Below are 16104 nucleotides of genomic sequence, written 5' to 3' on the forward strand. Positions count from 1 at the left end.
TCTCTCTCTGCCCATCCCCTGCTTGCACTCTGTCTCTCTGTCTCCCCAAAATAAATAATCATTAAAAAATTTAAAAAATGCTGTTTGGGTGGTGCTGTTGGGTCAACAAATAACTACTGAGCCACTACTGTGTCCCAGACAGTGTTCCGGGTGCCAAGGTGTAATTGGAAAAATGCAAACAGGGTCCCTGCCATCAGGAAGCTTACCCTGTAGGGGAGAACACATAGTAGAAACATGAAAAACAGAATTAGGAGCTGCTGTGTCATACAGTGACAAGGGCGACGGGAAGATGATGCGAAGAACGGGGCGGGGGGAACTGTGGTCTAGGGACAGGGCCAGGAAGACTTCTTGAGTGTGAAGACCCTGGAGCAGGGCCCTTGGACGAAACGAGGCAGTACACCCCCAGGTCACGTAGGGCACAGCCTGCCCAGCAGAGACAGTGGCTGCCCAGTGGGCTAGGGAACCAGGGCAGTCGCCGGAGCTGGGTTCAGGGTCCACAGGGCTGAGCCCGGGTCGCGTAGAAGGGACACGGGAAAGCACTGGTGAGCAGAAATACCTCTTCCAAGGGTGTACGACAGTGCGGTTGAACACTTGAGCCCGGGCATTCCGACCTCACAGCCTGGGCTGTTAGTCACTCCTGTCACCTGGACAGCTTGTGGGGCGGAGGATCTTTCAGGGGCTCAAGGCTCCCCATCCCCCACCTTCAGGATTCTGTACCAGTTGTCAAAAGCAACTGGATGACAGTGCTTCTTTCCGACATAATTTCTTTGCCATGATTAGAGTTAATTCTCCCTTCGTTACACTTGAAATTTTCGCTTTCATTTTGGCGATCCACACTAAGCTTCCTGTTTAGATTTAGATAGACCTCTAATCTTACCTTCAGAGCCCTAATCTTACCTGCAGTGGGTTTTTTTTTTTATGGTTTATTGTCAAGTTGGTCCATAAAACACCAGTGCTCATCCCCACAAGTTCCTTCTCTGGATAAATACGTGGGTGACGTTTTGGGAAAAATTTCAACCTGGCTAATTTAATCTATTCACGTTGACTTTTATAAGTTGACGTTTTACATCCTCCCAAAATCCTAGGACATTGTTTTACTTATACCATTTATACCATTTATTTGTACATTTTACTTATGTCGTTGATGATAGGGAAGTCAAAATAAAGAGGGGGTATTTTTAGGGTTTTTAAAAAACTTATCTGATACAGTGATAGGTTTATATTTGATAAGCCGGCAAAATTCTTGGTAAAAACTGTGAAGTGGTCCATAATTTTCATAGCAATGAATTTTTCCATTGCAGGAATTAATGCCTTGGGACCCCCCCTACTACAGCGGGGTAATTCGTGCGGAGCGGTAAGTTTTGGTTTTGGTTTTGTTTTAGAAATCCTTATATGTGGGAAGGAAGAAAGAAAACTCTTTATTGAGCACTTCGTACATGAACCGTGCAATTCCTGCCCTCGTGCAGTTGCCTGCGTTAGAAGCCGGTGCGCTCCCCAAGTTCACGCCCAGTGCTGCCTCCTCCAGTGTCTCCCCCGTGTTCTTCATCTGTTTAGCACTGCGCTGTCAGTCTCAGTCTTGTCTACCCCTCCCCGCAAAGCGCTGGTCATTTCCTGGTTTAGAACTTTTAAATCTCCCCCTGTGGTGTCTGGAATCTGGCTGCTTCCTGGGGGTAGCCTCCAGGGCTCCTGGAGTGTTTGGGGGCTGGGACTCAGGTTGTCTCTGGTTTCTGGCCCAGGGCCGCTGCTCGACAAATCCATGTTGACCTAATGAAGTAGTAGAGGAGTACTGGGGATGGTGACGTGGTTTCCTCATGTTTCCTCATTTTTATTTGAACATACTGTGAACATAGTATTGGCACATCTGGAAAGACACATGTGAAATTAAGATTTAGGACAGTTAGGTCCTCCTCCAGTTCCATAGTCTCTTCTGTTACTATAGTATGGCAAACTAGTAGGCATGTATTTTTTCCCCTAAATGTGCCCTATTTCTGTCATTTTTATATTTGCATGTAAACCCAAAAAAATCAATTTTTTAATGTTTTTTATTTATTTTTGAGAGACAGAGACAGCCTGAACAGGGGAGGGTCAGAGAGAGAGGGGGACACAGAATCTGAAGCAGGCTCCAGGCTCTGTCAGTACAGAGCCTGATGCGGGGCACAAACCCAGGAACTGTGAGATCATGACCTGAGCCGAAGTCGAACGCTTAACCGACTGAGCCACCCAGGTGCCCAAGACCTTGTTTATTTTAATGATATTTTGGGGGCATTTGTCATAAAGGCAGAAAATAATAAGTTTAGGCGTTCTTTTCTGCACCAGTAGGAGGAGGTGCGCTAAGGTCCGTCAGTGTTTGAAGGGCTGACCTACTTAGTATTCATTCATTTTGCCCTCTTTGGCTTCGCTGTGACACCTCTGTTTCTTAGACTAATCTTACTCACAGAGCATACTGTCTCCTAATACTTCGTCAGCTGCTGTTTGTCGTGCACACATCCCAGATTCAGCGCAGGCCACCTTCTCGATAGAAGACGTACGTAAACTGTCGTTCAAAATCTGTAATCATGTGATCATGATACACAGCGAGTGTTCAGAATATATCATAGCTCAGCATAGTTATTTCACAGATGTGTCTTATGGTTGCAGAACTTCAGACCTTACTCCCTTATCATTACAGAAAACCTATCATTTCTCTTTTAAAACTTTTTTGAAGAGAGATTTGGTTTGGTTATTTATAAGGGAACACTAACTTTTTTTTTTTAATTAATGCTTTCTGTATCTACATAAGGTTTTTAAAATGTTAGTCACTGGAAAGTAATGTAAATTAGATGTATTTGTTTTTTTCTGAGTTTTGCTATGTGATTTTTAGGTATTCCTCTGTATCATGCCCTCTGGCTCTTATTATTTTAATGAATGCCTTAGCTTTAAATTTTAGTGATATTTTTGTGATTTAGCTTTACTCTGTAAGTGTAGGATGCCCAGATGGTGGTTCTGTGGAAATGACATGTGGCCGTTTGAAGACTTGGAAAGATACCGTCAGTTATAAAGTATATGCATTAATTAAGAGTATGAGATCCCTGAGCACTTTGATAGGAATCTTAAATAAAAGATATTGAAGAAAAGGTGGCGACTTTCCCTTCTCCATTTTTACCAAAAGTACAATATTGCAAAGTCTTCGTGTTGCTGACGGACTCTAGAGTCACTGCTTAGGGGTCTCTGAGCCCCCAGATAGGGTCCCACCCTATCCTCTCTCCTCGGGACCTGCCACAGAGACTGGGTTTGCTGTCTACATGGGCCGTTGTTGAGTGGTAACACCCAGGGCTGTGTGGCAGTGCGGTCTGGAGTATGTCCCCTGAAGTCTGGGGGGCCTGAATTAGTCCTGGCTCCACACTAATGAGCTACCCATGAGCTTCACAAAGTTCCTTGTCACCTCTTAGCCTCTCAGCAAGGGTATCTACAAAATGGTGGTTATGACAGTCCCTACTTTGTAGGTCAGGATTAAACGAGATAATGTTGGTATCATGAGTTCTAAAATAACATTAGTATATGGAATTGGCCTTCTGTGGACACCCTTCTCAAGGATGATCTACTCTGAGGGATGCGTTTTAAGTGTTTTTTAAAATCTTTTGAAGGAGTAGTCCCTTCTCTCTGAAGTCTTCTCTAAGAAAAGACTTCTCTAAGGTGTAATGAATATATCGATTAGCTGTAGAATGCTACAGACTAGCTGTTAATGATAGAGAAGGAACACGGGGACAGGGAAGTCTACCGCACCTGTGCCTCCCAGAGCGTCACTGTGTCCAAACCCTGTGTCTGGCTGGCAGGACAGCTCACCTTGGGTCCCTTTCCTCTTGAGGGTCACAGGATTGCTACTGCCTTCAAAATAGAATTGGAGCCATCATTCATGGCCTCTAGGATCCGGCCACAACCCTCTTTTCTTTAGCGATGAATACATGCACACCCACGGTTGTTTGTTGGGTACGGTCTACCCTTCTTGTGTTTCCTACCATTTCTTTTCCTTTACAGTTTCCCTCAGGCAGACTCAACTCTGCGTCTCACCCTTAGATCCCTTTGTGTCTCAGTCAGAGCCTGTGTCTGGCCACTCATAATAGTGTTCCCCTTGCCTTCCTTTGCTGTCTTCCTTGTGAAATTTTGCCGAGAGTCCACGAAACCTCCAGGCCTGCCACAGCTTCTGTAGTTCCTGTCACCACTGCACTTAGAGCCTTCACACGGCACTCTTGACCTTCTCTCAACAGGTTCCTTTGGTGTCCTATGTTAAACGTGTCTTGTCAACCACACCTTAATGCTCTTAAGAACAAAGCTTGCCTTACTTTTTCTTATTTGCAGTTAAATGTGAAATACACACTCTGGACCCTCAGTAAATGCATATTGGTGAATAGCCATAGTTCAAGACTGTGTCTAAACCAGTAGTTGGAAATCCTTATTAAAAGCCATCCAGCTGTAAAGAGAAGAGCATCTCATGTATTTATGAATGGCCTTTTTCATCTGTCAGATTTGTTGACGGCAGGGTGACCCTCCGGGAGGTCTTCATAATGCTCATTTGTTGACAGAAGTCTCCACCAGGCTTGTTGGTTCTTGGAGTTAAGAAATCGCCAGCTCTTCCAGGAATGCAGTGTAACCTACCCGGCATCGACCAGGGCTTTACTGAATTTACCTCAAGTTTCCATACCAGGTCATGTGTTTGGCTCTTAACTCTGTTCAAAGAACCAAGAAAAGGGATGCCGAAATGTTTCAGATGGGATTGTAAGGGGCGGGGGGGAAGGTTTCAACATCTATTTTAAGTAGCTTAAAAGGCAAACGATTGAGTGTTGGTTTGAGGTTTCAGTAATCTTGACTGACAAGAGCAGGCTGAGAGGCACGGGTAGTGGATGAGAAGAGAGCAAAAATAGAACGGTTTGGGTTGGAGATTGGAAGAATAGAATGACGTGAAGACTGCGAAATCCTTGTTTAAGTCTTCTTTCAAGTAAACACTGAAGTGTGTGATTTGACACAAAACAAAAAATTGAAGGCTTTCCTTGGTTTGAGTTATTCTTCAAGTTAACCCCTGGGACCTTTCTTTATTTTGCTTTTTCTGTTCAGATTGATTTCAAGTTTCTTAAATGTTCACATAAAGAAAGGAAAGAACCTATTAGAAGGAAGATAAAAAATTAATGTGTTTTAAAACTGCCCAAGGTTGATCCTGGGAAATAGTGGTATGAGTGACTGATAGAAATCTTTTTTTTTTTTAATTTTTTTATGTTTTTATTTATTATTGAGACAGAAACAGAGCATGAGTGGGGGAGGGGCAGAGAGAGAGGGAGACACAGAATCCAAAGTGGACTTCAGGCTCAGCTGTCAGCACAGAGCCCCATATGGGGCTTAAGCCCATGAACCATGAGATCATGACCTGAGCCAAAGTCGGCTGCTTAACCGACTGAGCCACCCAGGCGCCCCAACCGATAGAAATCTTAAAGAGCACAGAAAAATCTTAATTTTTTTTTCAAGTTTTAGTGTTGGAATCTTCATGGAACAGGAAAAGTCATTCTTTAAAAAAATTTTTTAAACCTTTATTTATTTTTGAGACAGACACAGGGGGGACTGGGGAAGGAGCAGAGAGAGAGAGGGAGACACAGAATCCAAAGCAGACTCTAGGCTCTGAGCTGTCAGCACAGAGCCCAACGCAGGACTTGAACGCACAGACCGTGAGATCATGACCTGAGCTGAAGTTAGACGCTTAACCACCTGAGCCACCCAGATGCCCACATATTTCATTCTTTAAATTATGAAAAGTATATATGCAGTTATTTTATTTAAAATTTAAATGTGAGTTTTGAACAGGCCGTACATTCGTATGGCTCAAAAAGTCACAACAACTTTAAATGGTACCCACTGAGGGGTGCCTGGGTGGCTCAGTTGGTTAAGCGCCCGTGATCTCACGGTTCAGGGGTTCAAGCCCCGCATCGGGCTCTGTCCTAACAGCTCAGAGCCTGGAGCTTGCTTCAGATTTTGTGTCTCCCCCGCTCTTTCTCCTCCTCCCCCACTCATGCTCTGTCTCTCTTTCAAAAATAATACACATAAAGAAATTTTTTTAAAGCACTCATTGAGAAATTTTGGTGTCATACCATCGCGGTTCACAGCCCTCCTTCTTGGCCCTGTCCCCTAGAGGTAATCCTTTTACATTGTTTAAAGTGTCCTGTGGTGTTTGCTGTTGTTTTCAGTGCTCGTCAACTTTATTTCTTTTCTGCCAGCAGTGAGTTTCAGTGACTATTACTTCATTAATTTTGGTGATAATTTATAGAAGGATGACATTGGGAAGTGGAATTCAGTATTGTCTACTCCTTGCTAAGGTGTATTCTCAAAAGTTCAAGAGCACTCACCTAATGAAGTAGGAATGTTTTATGTTCTAAACTCTTCAGGGAACCCTGAATTTTCACAGCTTACTCTGGTATTTCAAGATAATAAAGACTTGTTTGATGTGCGAAATTATATAGTTTATTGGCTAGTGTATGTGCAGTGAGCTTGGTGCTGTCGGTGTTGAGAACACGTAACCTTTATGATGAAAACTTTCAAAATGAAAGTATAAAGAACAACGTAGGTAATCCCATGTATTCATCTCCCACATTTAGTAACTATCAAAACTGTACCATATTTGCTTCATTATCTCTTTTTTCTTTTCTTTCTTCCTTCCTGTTACTAAACCCTAGGCCTCATGTCATTTCACCTCGACCTGTTTGTGTATCTCTGAGGAATATGGATATTTTCTTACATTGCTCCAGCACCGTCATTGTTCGAGAAGGTTCACAGCAGTTTGTTGGCATCATCTAATAGTCTGTATTCGTATTTCCTTGACAGTATCGGGTCTGTTTTCTCCCAGGCAGCTTGTTGGAACCAAGGGCCAAACAACACCTACACGTTCTGTCTGGTTTTTCCGTCTCCCACATCTCCTACTGGAGGGGAGGTGTGCGCACCTCTTGCCCCAGCCCCCCCCCCCGCCCCATCCCTTTCATACCTTGTTGGAGACCCGGGTGACTTGTCCTCAGACGTCCCAACCCCTGGGTCTGTGCAGTCGCTTTCTTGTGGCGTCACTTTGCTGCTTCCCCCAAGCTGGGTGTTAAGGGGCCCCCATTACTTTGGATCGTTCTGCTCACAGTTGCAGTTCAGGCCTGACCATTTACTTCTACGAGTTGATATAAGGAGCAAGCTGAATGAGAGGTCGTTCCAAGTAGAGGTTCCGCTGCTATCCTGAGACGTGGCTCCGGCTGCTGGGACAGGGGTCCTGTCCCCTGCACCACAGTGACGTAACGTGATCACCCTTTCTGCCCGACGCCAGGCCCCCTGGTTCATTTTCCCGCTTCCCTAGAGTCATGATGAAATTGTACTGTTGGTTAACTTCCGTTTTGGTGAATGTTAATTACCATCTCCGGTGAGATAAGAAGCCAGTCAGATCCACCAATAAGGAACATTGTTCTCTGATTACCAGGAAGCTGGGCTAGAGAAGTTTTCTCGCCTTCAGCCTCAGCAGGCAGGTTAGACATCCCTGGCAATGGCCGATTCTTCATAAAACAGAGAGAGGAGAAGATCCTCTTTATTTTCAGTACAATGGAATTGCCCGAAGGGTAAATGGGTTTTAGCATCACTTACTCCTTTTACTACTTTACCTTGGTTTGACCGAATGAAACTGTAGCTCTCCCAGTGGCTTTCAAGACTTAACGTTTAAAAGTACCATCCATCCGTCCCTTTAAAATCATGCTTAGACACTCATTCCTGTTGCCAGAAACATCCTATTTCATTTTCTCTCGATAAAGGTAGCAGCCCCCCAACGGCATCTGTGTGCGGTCTCCCTCGCCCCCACACGCCCCCAGCAGGCTGCCCTGCCGTGGCCAGCCTCTTTAGGTGTTTGCCACGTGGTGCAAATGCCCTCTGACATTCGCGAACCCCCCTGGGTGGCACAGGGCAAGACCGAAGCGTCTCTCCACCTGCGGTTCCAGCCAGGATTCACTGACTGCACTTAATTGTTTTCACGACGTTCAGTGCCAAGGTGTGTTTGGAAATAACGTCCAAGTTATTTCTGTAATCCCAGGTGCCTCAGAGGTTGAAGTAGAAATCTGACTCATAGGTGGTGCTTCGTAAGTACGGTGATACATTGATTTTTTTCTTTTTTTCAATCCCTCAAGTAACCACAAAGAATTCTTGAAGTTGAAGATCTCTGACTAATATTTCTGTACTTAGTGATAATTAGTGTCCGTGATGGGGGTTTTGAGCTGTGGCTGAATTCTCTGGCTCCTAATCAGAAAGACCTCATTTTATGCCATTTCACCCTGTTGATTTAGTATATTCTAGTTCTTTGAAAATTGAGCATTTGTGGACCCATAGGTCATCTGTTTTTAATCAGAACAAGGAACAGAGCCTCTGTTGAGCTTCATGGAGCAGCCATGGTGGATAACAGTAAGTCTCCTCCGATATCTCACTGAGGAGGAAGAATGAGAGGTCTCCAGACGTATCTCATTTCTGGATTCCAAGCAGTGGGCCTCCTTTATAATAAACAGTAGTAAAACTCCTGTAAAGCTCTCAGAGAGTTTGAGGTGTTGAGAGGGATGGCAGTAACTGAATAACACGCTAAATACATCATCAGAGTACGCCCGTCTTACACTGTTCATGCTGGGCTGTGGCTCTGATAGTTTCCGTGCCACCCGTAGACCTTCTGTGTCATCTCATTGTCTCTAGATGATCGAGCAGGGCTTTCTGACATGTCGCGTCTGTGCAAATAGAACGTGTGGACGGAGAGCCCGTGAACAGGTCTGCACAAGCACAGTGGCAGTCGTGGTGTTGTGGCCGAGGGCCGTGGCTTGGCTGGTCCCTGGCCCCGCGTCCTCAAGGGGTTCAGTGGCCTAGGTATTAATCCACACCGTGTGGCCAGTGTCAGCTGAAAGCATAAAAGGCAGGGGCCCCCGGGATCGGCCTGCTGCCTCAGGACTGGAGTGTCGTAGGGACTGTGCCTCAGGGTGCCTCGGGCCCAGGTAGTAGCCGCTAGAAATCCCTGTCACAGCCTCGCTGGGCCTTTTCTCCAAGAATGCTCTTCCCCTCTTCACCAGGGAGCTCCTCTTCCTCCTTCTGCCCCAGAGGCCACCCCTGGCTTGAACTTGCCCCTGCTCCTCACGTCGTCATCCCGTCTCCTGGGGCGAGCAGAATCAGCTACAGCCAGTCTTTGTGCCCAGCCCCTCACACACCGCTCTCACGGCCCTTCTCACTGGGGCTCGTGCTCTGTGCCCCGCTGGCCTCTGTTTCAGGAGCTGTCGGGCATGTAGTAGGTGATCAGCGAATCTCCAGCGCATGGACTCCGTCCTCTCCGCGGCGCTGCTGGAGCGAGTGCTGTGGGCGCTGTGCCCGCGTCTTTGCATGCGTGATCTCACTGGGGAGCAGGGAGCGTTATTCCTGTTTTCCTCGGTTGGAACTGGAGACCCCTCCAGGAGCCCAGGACCTTGCTCAAAGCACAGACCCAGGAAGGGAGGGAGCCAGGGCTGTAACTTCAGGGCTCTTTCTCCTAGACCACCTTGGACTGTTACAAGCTGAGTCTCTGGGCCTCAGTTTCCTCAAGTAAAATTCAGGGGTGATCCTTGCTCTAGCTGGCCCACAGAACGATGTAAGGAATGTGGGGGACTCTTGATGTGAAAGTGCTCTGCAAACTGTAGATCACTACACAAATGGAAGGTAATATCTCAGAGATTGATATAATTATATGTTCTATATAAAAATAACATAGGGATTGCTTCGTCAGTTATTCTAACTTTTTATATATCATCAGTCTCATTCTTTCCTTGTGCTTGCCAAGGTGCTAAGATATCCCTGATCTTAAAATATAGATATTTACGTGGCGCCTGGGTGGCTCAGTTGGTTAAGTGTCCGACTTTGGCTAAGGTCATGATCTCACAGTTCATGGATTTGAGCCCTGTGTCAGGCTCTGTGCTGGCAGCTTAGAGCCTGGAGCCTGCTTTGAATTTTGTCTCCCTCTCTCTCTGTCCTTCCTCTGCTCATGTGCATTCTCTCTCTCTCTCTCAAAAATAAACATTAAAAAAAATACAAATATTTGCCTTACCCCTCCCATGAGCCTTGGAGAGACTGTAGTCCTTGTTTATTCTTTAAAAAAATTTTTTTAAGGTTTTTTTTTTTTTTTTTTTTTTTGAAAGAGAGAGTGCAAGCAGGGGAGGGCTCCCAGCTGTCAAGCCCAGAGCCTGATGTGGGGCTCGAACGCAGCACTGTGAGATCAGGTGCCCCTAATCCTTGTTTTTTCTTGCCAGACGTCCCCTAACAGTGGTCCACACTGAATGCTTTCTCTTCTAACAGCCAGAGCCTGAGTTTTAGCCCTGATAACCCGTCAGACGGGTCTAACCGAGTTTCCCAACTGCTGGCCAGTCATACAGTTCTGTCACTCGCTTTAGCCCTCAGCACCCCGTAACCTCGGCAGTTTGTGACATTGGTGACCATTTCCTATTTCCTAAAATTCTTTCTTGAGTACATGCCCCTGCCTCCCTCTTCTCTTTGTCATCACCCGCTCACTTTCTTTTTTTATGTCTCTTCTCTAAATTGACAGCTTTAGGAGTGCACTCAGGGTTCAGAGGCCTCGGGTGTGATTGGGGGCTCCTTTCCTCTCCCTGCGATTTGGGAGAATGGGTAAGAATGAATGCACAGTCTCCCTTGACTTCCTGAACTTGTAACAGGCCCCTGGGGAAAGGACTTCAGTACCAAGGTGCTAACCAGAATTATTTTCTCTTGACTCCCTACCATTGTCATCCCACTACACAGAAACCCTCAGCCCTTCTCCTTCCTGCATGTGACTTGGGGGAGGTTACTTCTTTTCCTGTAAGTCCTCATGTAAGTCGTGTCACGTGGGGGGTGATATTATTTTCTGCAGGATTGTTTTTGCACTTAAATGAGGTACACGTACTCTCCAGGGCTTAGTCCAATGACATAGTGACTGCTAGGTGCTATCCTTGTTGTCATCGTGACTTAGGGACAAGTTTTGACTTTGTAGATTACTTTGAGGGGAAATGGACTCCGTTTGCCATATTGAATCTCCTCTGATCTTTGATAGTAATGAACCTTTGCAGTCTAGACTCTGTCCTGTTTAGCATTGCCAGAAGAGGTTTCCTGTGGCACAACTTTGCTTATTTCTCTCTTCCTGCCAGCTGCTAACGGTGGTGTGTTCTTAGAGACACCGAGCACCTGATGCGAAATAACGGCCATCAGTATAGCCACACCTATGTCTTTACACAATAAGAGAACAGATAGGGAGGCTGAAATCGGAAATGGGATGATGTGCTAGCGGGAGTCATAGGTAATATTAGGTATCATTTAAAGTTGATAGATGAACAAATAAATGCTTAAGTGTTTAAAAAAGTGAGAGAGAGAACCACCACTGGAGTAGAAGCAGACTATTAACACCAAGTTACCAGAAAGAAAAAGAAGATGCTGCCCACAGAGCCAGAGAAAGAAAGAAAGAAAAGATTTAAAAAGAGTATGACAATTACATTAGCAAGAGGGAGGACACTGGTCATTTTTGTGCACGGTTGATAGAAATGTAAATTAATGCAGATTTTGTTTTGGAGGATGATTTGGAATACCAACTTAAAAATCAAAAATCTCAAAGTAAAAATAAATACAATTAAATTTCTCGAAAAAATTTTTCCAGGCCTCTCATGCTCTTTGTAACAAGGTCACTTGTGCGATGTCCTGTGGGCAGGCTTGCCTGGTGTGACAGCAGGCCGTTGGGGACAGCAGTGCAGGAGGGTCACCCCAGGTGCGTTTTCTTTGGAGAAGTTAGAATGAATTAAGACGCGGTGATCAGTCTGGCCTCCCCTGTCATCGCCATGGGTGAGCCGTCCCCAACAAGTCAGGGGAAGGACACTCCCTTTAAAAGGTGCAGCCCTTCCTGGCCTCACCTCCACCATCGTCACACACATCAGAGCCGGCAACATGCTAGCGGAGTCATGGCAGACACTTGTCCTGCCTGGTCCCTGAGAGAGAATGATGCAGGGCCTCACGTGCCGAAACTGACAGCATTTCAAATGAGGTTTCTGTTAAAAAAGCTAATTGCAGCAAAGTATGAATGGTAGGATTCTATCTGTATTTTATGTATATATATATACATATATATATATATGTGCTTCATATTTGTATATAGATCTGTTTTCCTGTATAGGTGTGTATTCTCATTTATATTTGTAAACATTTTTACACAAATAAAATCAGGATACACAAGAAATGGTTACTGTGCCCCCTGAATGGTGGGCCCAGCGAGCCAGGGGTTGTTATTTGAGTTTTTCTTTTTAAACAGGGAGTTTATGTTTATAGTACATTTTTTTCTTACTTCATATTAAAATTGTTGGCTTTTTAGCATGCATAATAATTTATACAGAGTTGGAGTTGTTTGTAGAGTATTATATAGACATAATCTATACTGAATTTTTTTTTTTCCTCCAAGCTAAATTGGCTTCTTGAATTTTACCTGAATACCACTTACGGGTAAGTCAGTAAATATTTTTAGGTTATGGATAGCCTATGTTGTTGTTAGCTCTGCTGTGTTTCTTTTCTGTGAACATAATCAAAGAATATACATGTTTATTATAACCTATAAAGGTTTAATTTTAAGATATAGGTTCTTTTATTCTTTTATTTACTTTTTCCCTTTTCCCTTTTTTTATGGAGTTAAAATGCACGTAATATAAAATTCACTATCGTAGCCATATTTAAGTGTACAGTTCAGAGGGATTAAGGATATTCACATCACTGTACAGCCCTCACCGTCCATCCCCTGACTCTTGTCCTCTTGTAACTCTGAACTCCACATTCTCCTCTTCTCCCAGCCCCGGGCAACTGCCGCTCTCCTTTCTGTCTCTATGATTTTGATTCCTCTAAGTACCTTACACAAGTGGAATCAGACAATGTTTGTCTTTCTGTGACTCTGACCTATTTCAGTCCTCCAGGCTCATCCCATGTTATAGCACATTGCAGAATCTCTTTATTTTTTAAGGCTATGTACTATTCCTGTGTGTGTGTGTGTGTGTGTGTACACGTACATCACATTTTACTTATCTCAGTGGTAGACAGACACTTGGAGTAGTTATTTTAGTTTTTGTGGATAACACTATGAACGTGCATGTACAAATATCTCTTAGAGACCCTGCTTTCAATTCTTTTTTGGTTGTATATCAAGAAGTGAAATTGTTGGTTCATATGGTAATTTTATTTTTAATTTTTTGAGAAACCTCTACACTGTTTTCTACAGTGGCTCTGCCATTTCACATTCTTACCAATAGTGTGTAAGTGTTCCGTTTCAACACGTCCTCACCAATATTATTGTTTTTTGTTTTTGTTTTTCATTTGGATAGGGGCTGTTCTAATGAGTGTTAGGTGGTTTCTCATTGCAGTATTGATTTGCATTTATTGCAAACATTGAGGCGATTGTTGATGTTAGGTGTCTTTTCATGTGCTTATTAGCCATTTGTATGTCTTTGGAGAAATGCCAGTTCAAGTTCTTTGCCCATTTTTGAATTGGGTTATTTGAGTTTTATTAGTTCTCTGTATTCCGGATATTAATCCTTTATGGTTTGCAAATGTTTTCTCACATTCTGTGGGTTGCCTTTGAACTCTGTGGATAGTGTCTCTTGATGTAGAGATTTTAAAAGTTTTTGTGAAGCCCAGTTTGTCTATTTTTTCCTTTGTTTCCTTTGCCTTTAGTGTCATGTCCAAGAAACCATTGCCAAATTCAGCATCATGAAGCTGTTATGTTTTTTCCTGAGAGCTTTTGTTTTAGGTCTTACATGTAAGTCCTTGATCCATCCTGTGTTAATTTTTGTATATGGTGTTAGTAAGAGTCCACCTTCATTCTTTTGTATGTGGATATCCTGTTTTCCCAACACTGTTTGTTGAAAAGATGCACACTGAATGGTCTTGGCACCCTTGTTGAAAATCATTTGACTGTATATGCAAGGGTGTGTGTTTGCATGTATGCCAGTACTGCACTTTGTTGATTGTGTTATTTTTGTAGTAGGTTTTAAAACCAGCAAGTGTGAGTTCTCTGGTTTTGTTCTTTTTCAAGATTGTTTTGGCTACTTGGCATCTCTTGAAATTTATGTGAATTTTAGGATGAGATTTTTCATTTCCACAAAAAAGTCCTTGGGATTTTGATAGGGATCACATCAAATCTGTACATTGCTTTGGGTAATATTCACATTTTCACAATATCAAGTCTTATAATCCATGAACATGGGATATATTTCCGCATACTTATGTCTTCCTTAATTTTTTTCAGTTTTATAATTTTCATCGTACAATTCTTTTACTTCTTTGATTAATTCCCAAGTATTTTTTTCTTTTTGATATTATAAATGGAGTTGCTTTGTCATTTCCTCCTCACGTTGTTCATTGTGTGTAGACATGTAGCTGATTCTTTGTGTGTTGACTTTGTTATCTTGCTACTTTGCTGAATTTATTAGTTCTTATAAACAATAATACTAATTAATTCCTACATACAGTATTGTATTATCTGTAAAAAGATAATTTTACTTCTTCCTTTTCAATTTAGATGGCTTTTATTTTTTTTCTTGCCTAATTACTCTGTCTAGATTTTCCAGTGCTGTGCTGAATAGAAGTGATGAAAGCAGGCAATCCTGTCTTGTTCCTGACTTTAAAGGAAAAGCTTTGGATTTTTGCCGTGGAGTGTGATGTTTGCTGTGGGTTTTTTATATTTGGCTTTCATTATGTGTAGGTAGTTTCCTTATAACCCTAATATGTTCAGCGTTTTATCATGAAAGGGTGTTTGTTGAATTTTGTCAGATGCTTTTTCTGCATCAATTGGGATGATCATGTGGGTTTCTTCCCTTCGGTTTATTGATGTGGCATATTACATTGATTTTCATATGTTGAACTATCCTAGAATTCCATAGATTAATCCCCCTGGGTTGTGGTGTATGATGCTTTTAATGTACTGTTGAATTTGGTTTGCTAATATTTTATTGAGGTTTTTTGCACTGGTGATCATCAAGGATATTGGCCTATAATTTTCTTTTCTTATAATGTTTTTGGCTTTGGTATCAAGGCAATGCTCTCCTCATACAATGAGTTAGGTAGTACATCTTTTTTAATTTTTGGGAAAAGTTTAAGAGGATTGTTCTTTATTTTGTATTTATTTATTAATTTTTTTAATGTTTATTCATTTTTGAGAAACAGAGACAGAGCACAAGAGGTGGAGAGGCACAAAGAGAAAGGGAGACACAGGACGTCATCTGCAAATAGTGAAAGGTTTACTTCTTACCAATTCGGATACTTTTCATTTCTTTTTCTTGTTTGATTTTTATGGATAGGACTGCCAGTACTATGTTGAATAAAAGTAGTGAGAATGAACATCTTTGTCTTGTTTCTAATCTCAGAGGAAAAGCTCTCAGTTTTTTACCATTGAGTATAATGTTAGATATGGGTTTTTCAGGTTATGAAAACCTTTAGTATGCTAAGATATGCTTTGCTGACAGTTTTTATATCATGAATAGATGTTGTACTTTGTCAAATGTGTTTTTTAAAGATTTATACCTAAATATTTTAGGGTAGTTCTTTTTTCTGGTATTACTATAAATGATACTGTGTTTATAATTTCAAATTTCAGTGTTTATTGTTGGTATATACAAAAGCAATTCGTTTTATAATTGCAATTCATGCAACTGTTTTATAATTGCTTATCAGTTCCAAGAGTTTGTTAGTTCTTTGGGATTTTTAACATAGACAGTGATGTCATTTGTGAACAAGAACGGTTTTATTTCTTTATTCTTTATCTCTGTAACTTTTATTTCCTTTTCTTATTGCATTAGCTAGATCTTCCAGTATGATGTTATAGTGTAATTTTTCTGTAGATGTTCTTAACACGTGGGGAAGTTCCCCTCTATTCCTCATTTGCTGAGAATTTTTATCTGAATGGGCATTGGGTTTTCTTCAAATGTTTTTTTCTGAATCTACTGATAAGTTCATATGATTTTTCCTTTTTTAGTCTGTCAATGTGATGAATTACATGAGTTGATTTTCAAATGGTGAGCTGATGTTGCATATCTGGAATAAATCCCATTTGGTCAT

At 42.5% G+C, this 16104-nt stretch overlaps 1 protein-coding gene across 4 annotated transcripts in view; it reads left to right on the forward strand.

Moving 5' to 3' along the window:
- The window catches only part of MIPEP (mitochondrial intermediate peptidase), a 174949-nt gene that overhangs the window by 31151 nt on the left and 127694 nt on the right, over window positions 1–16104 (forward strand). For all 4 annotated transcript variants that reach the window (XM_029936954.1, XM_029936950.1, XM_029936953.1 and 1 more), the window contains exon 10: window positions 1302–1354. In XM_029936954.1, the coding sequence (XP_029792814.1) occupies window positions 1302–1354 (53 nt within the window). The remainder of the gene's footprint in view (window positions 1–1301; window positions 1355–16104) is intronic.

This window comes from Suricata suricatta, chromosome 4 (genome assembly GCF_006229205.1).
Source record: "Suricata suricatta isolate VVHF042 chromosome 4, meerkat_22Aug2017_6uvM2_HiC, whole genome shotgun sequence".
Classification (NCBI taxonomy): Eukaryota; Metazoa; Chordata; class Mammalia; order Carnivora; family Herpestidae; genus Suricata; species Suricata suricatta.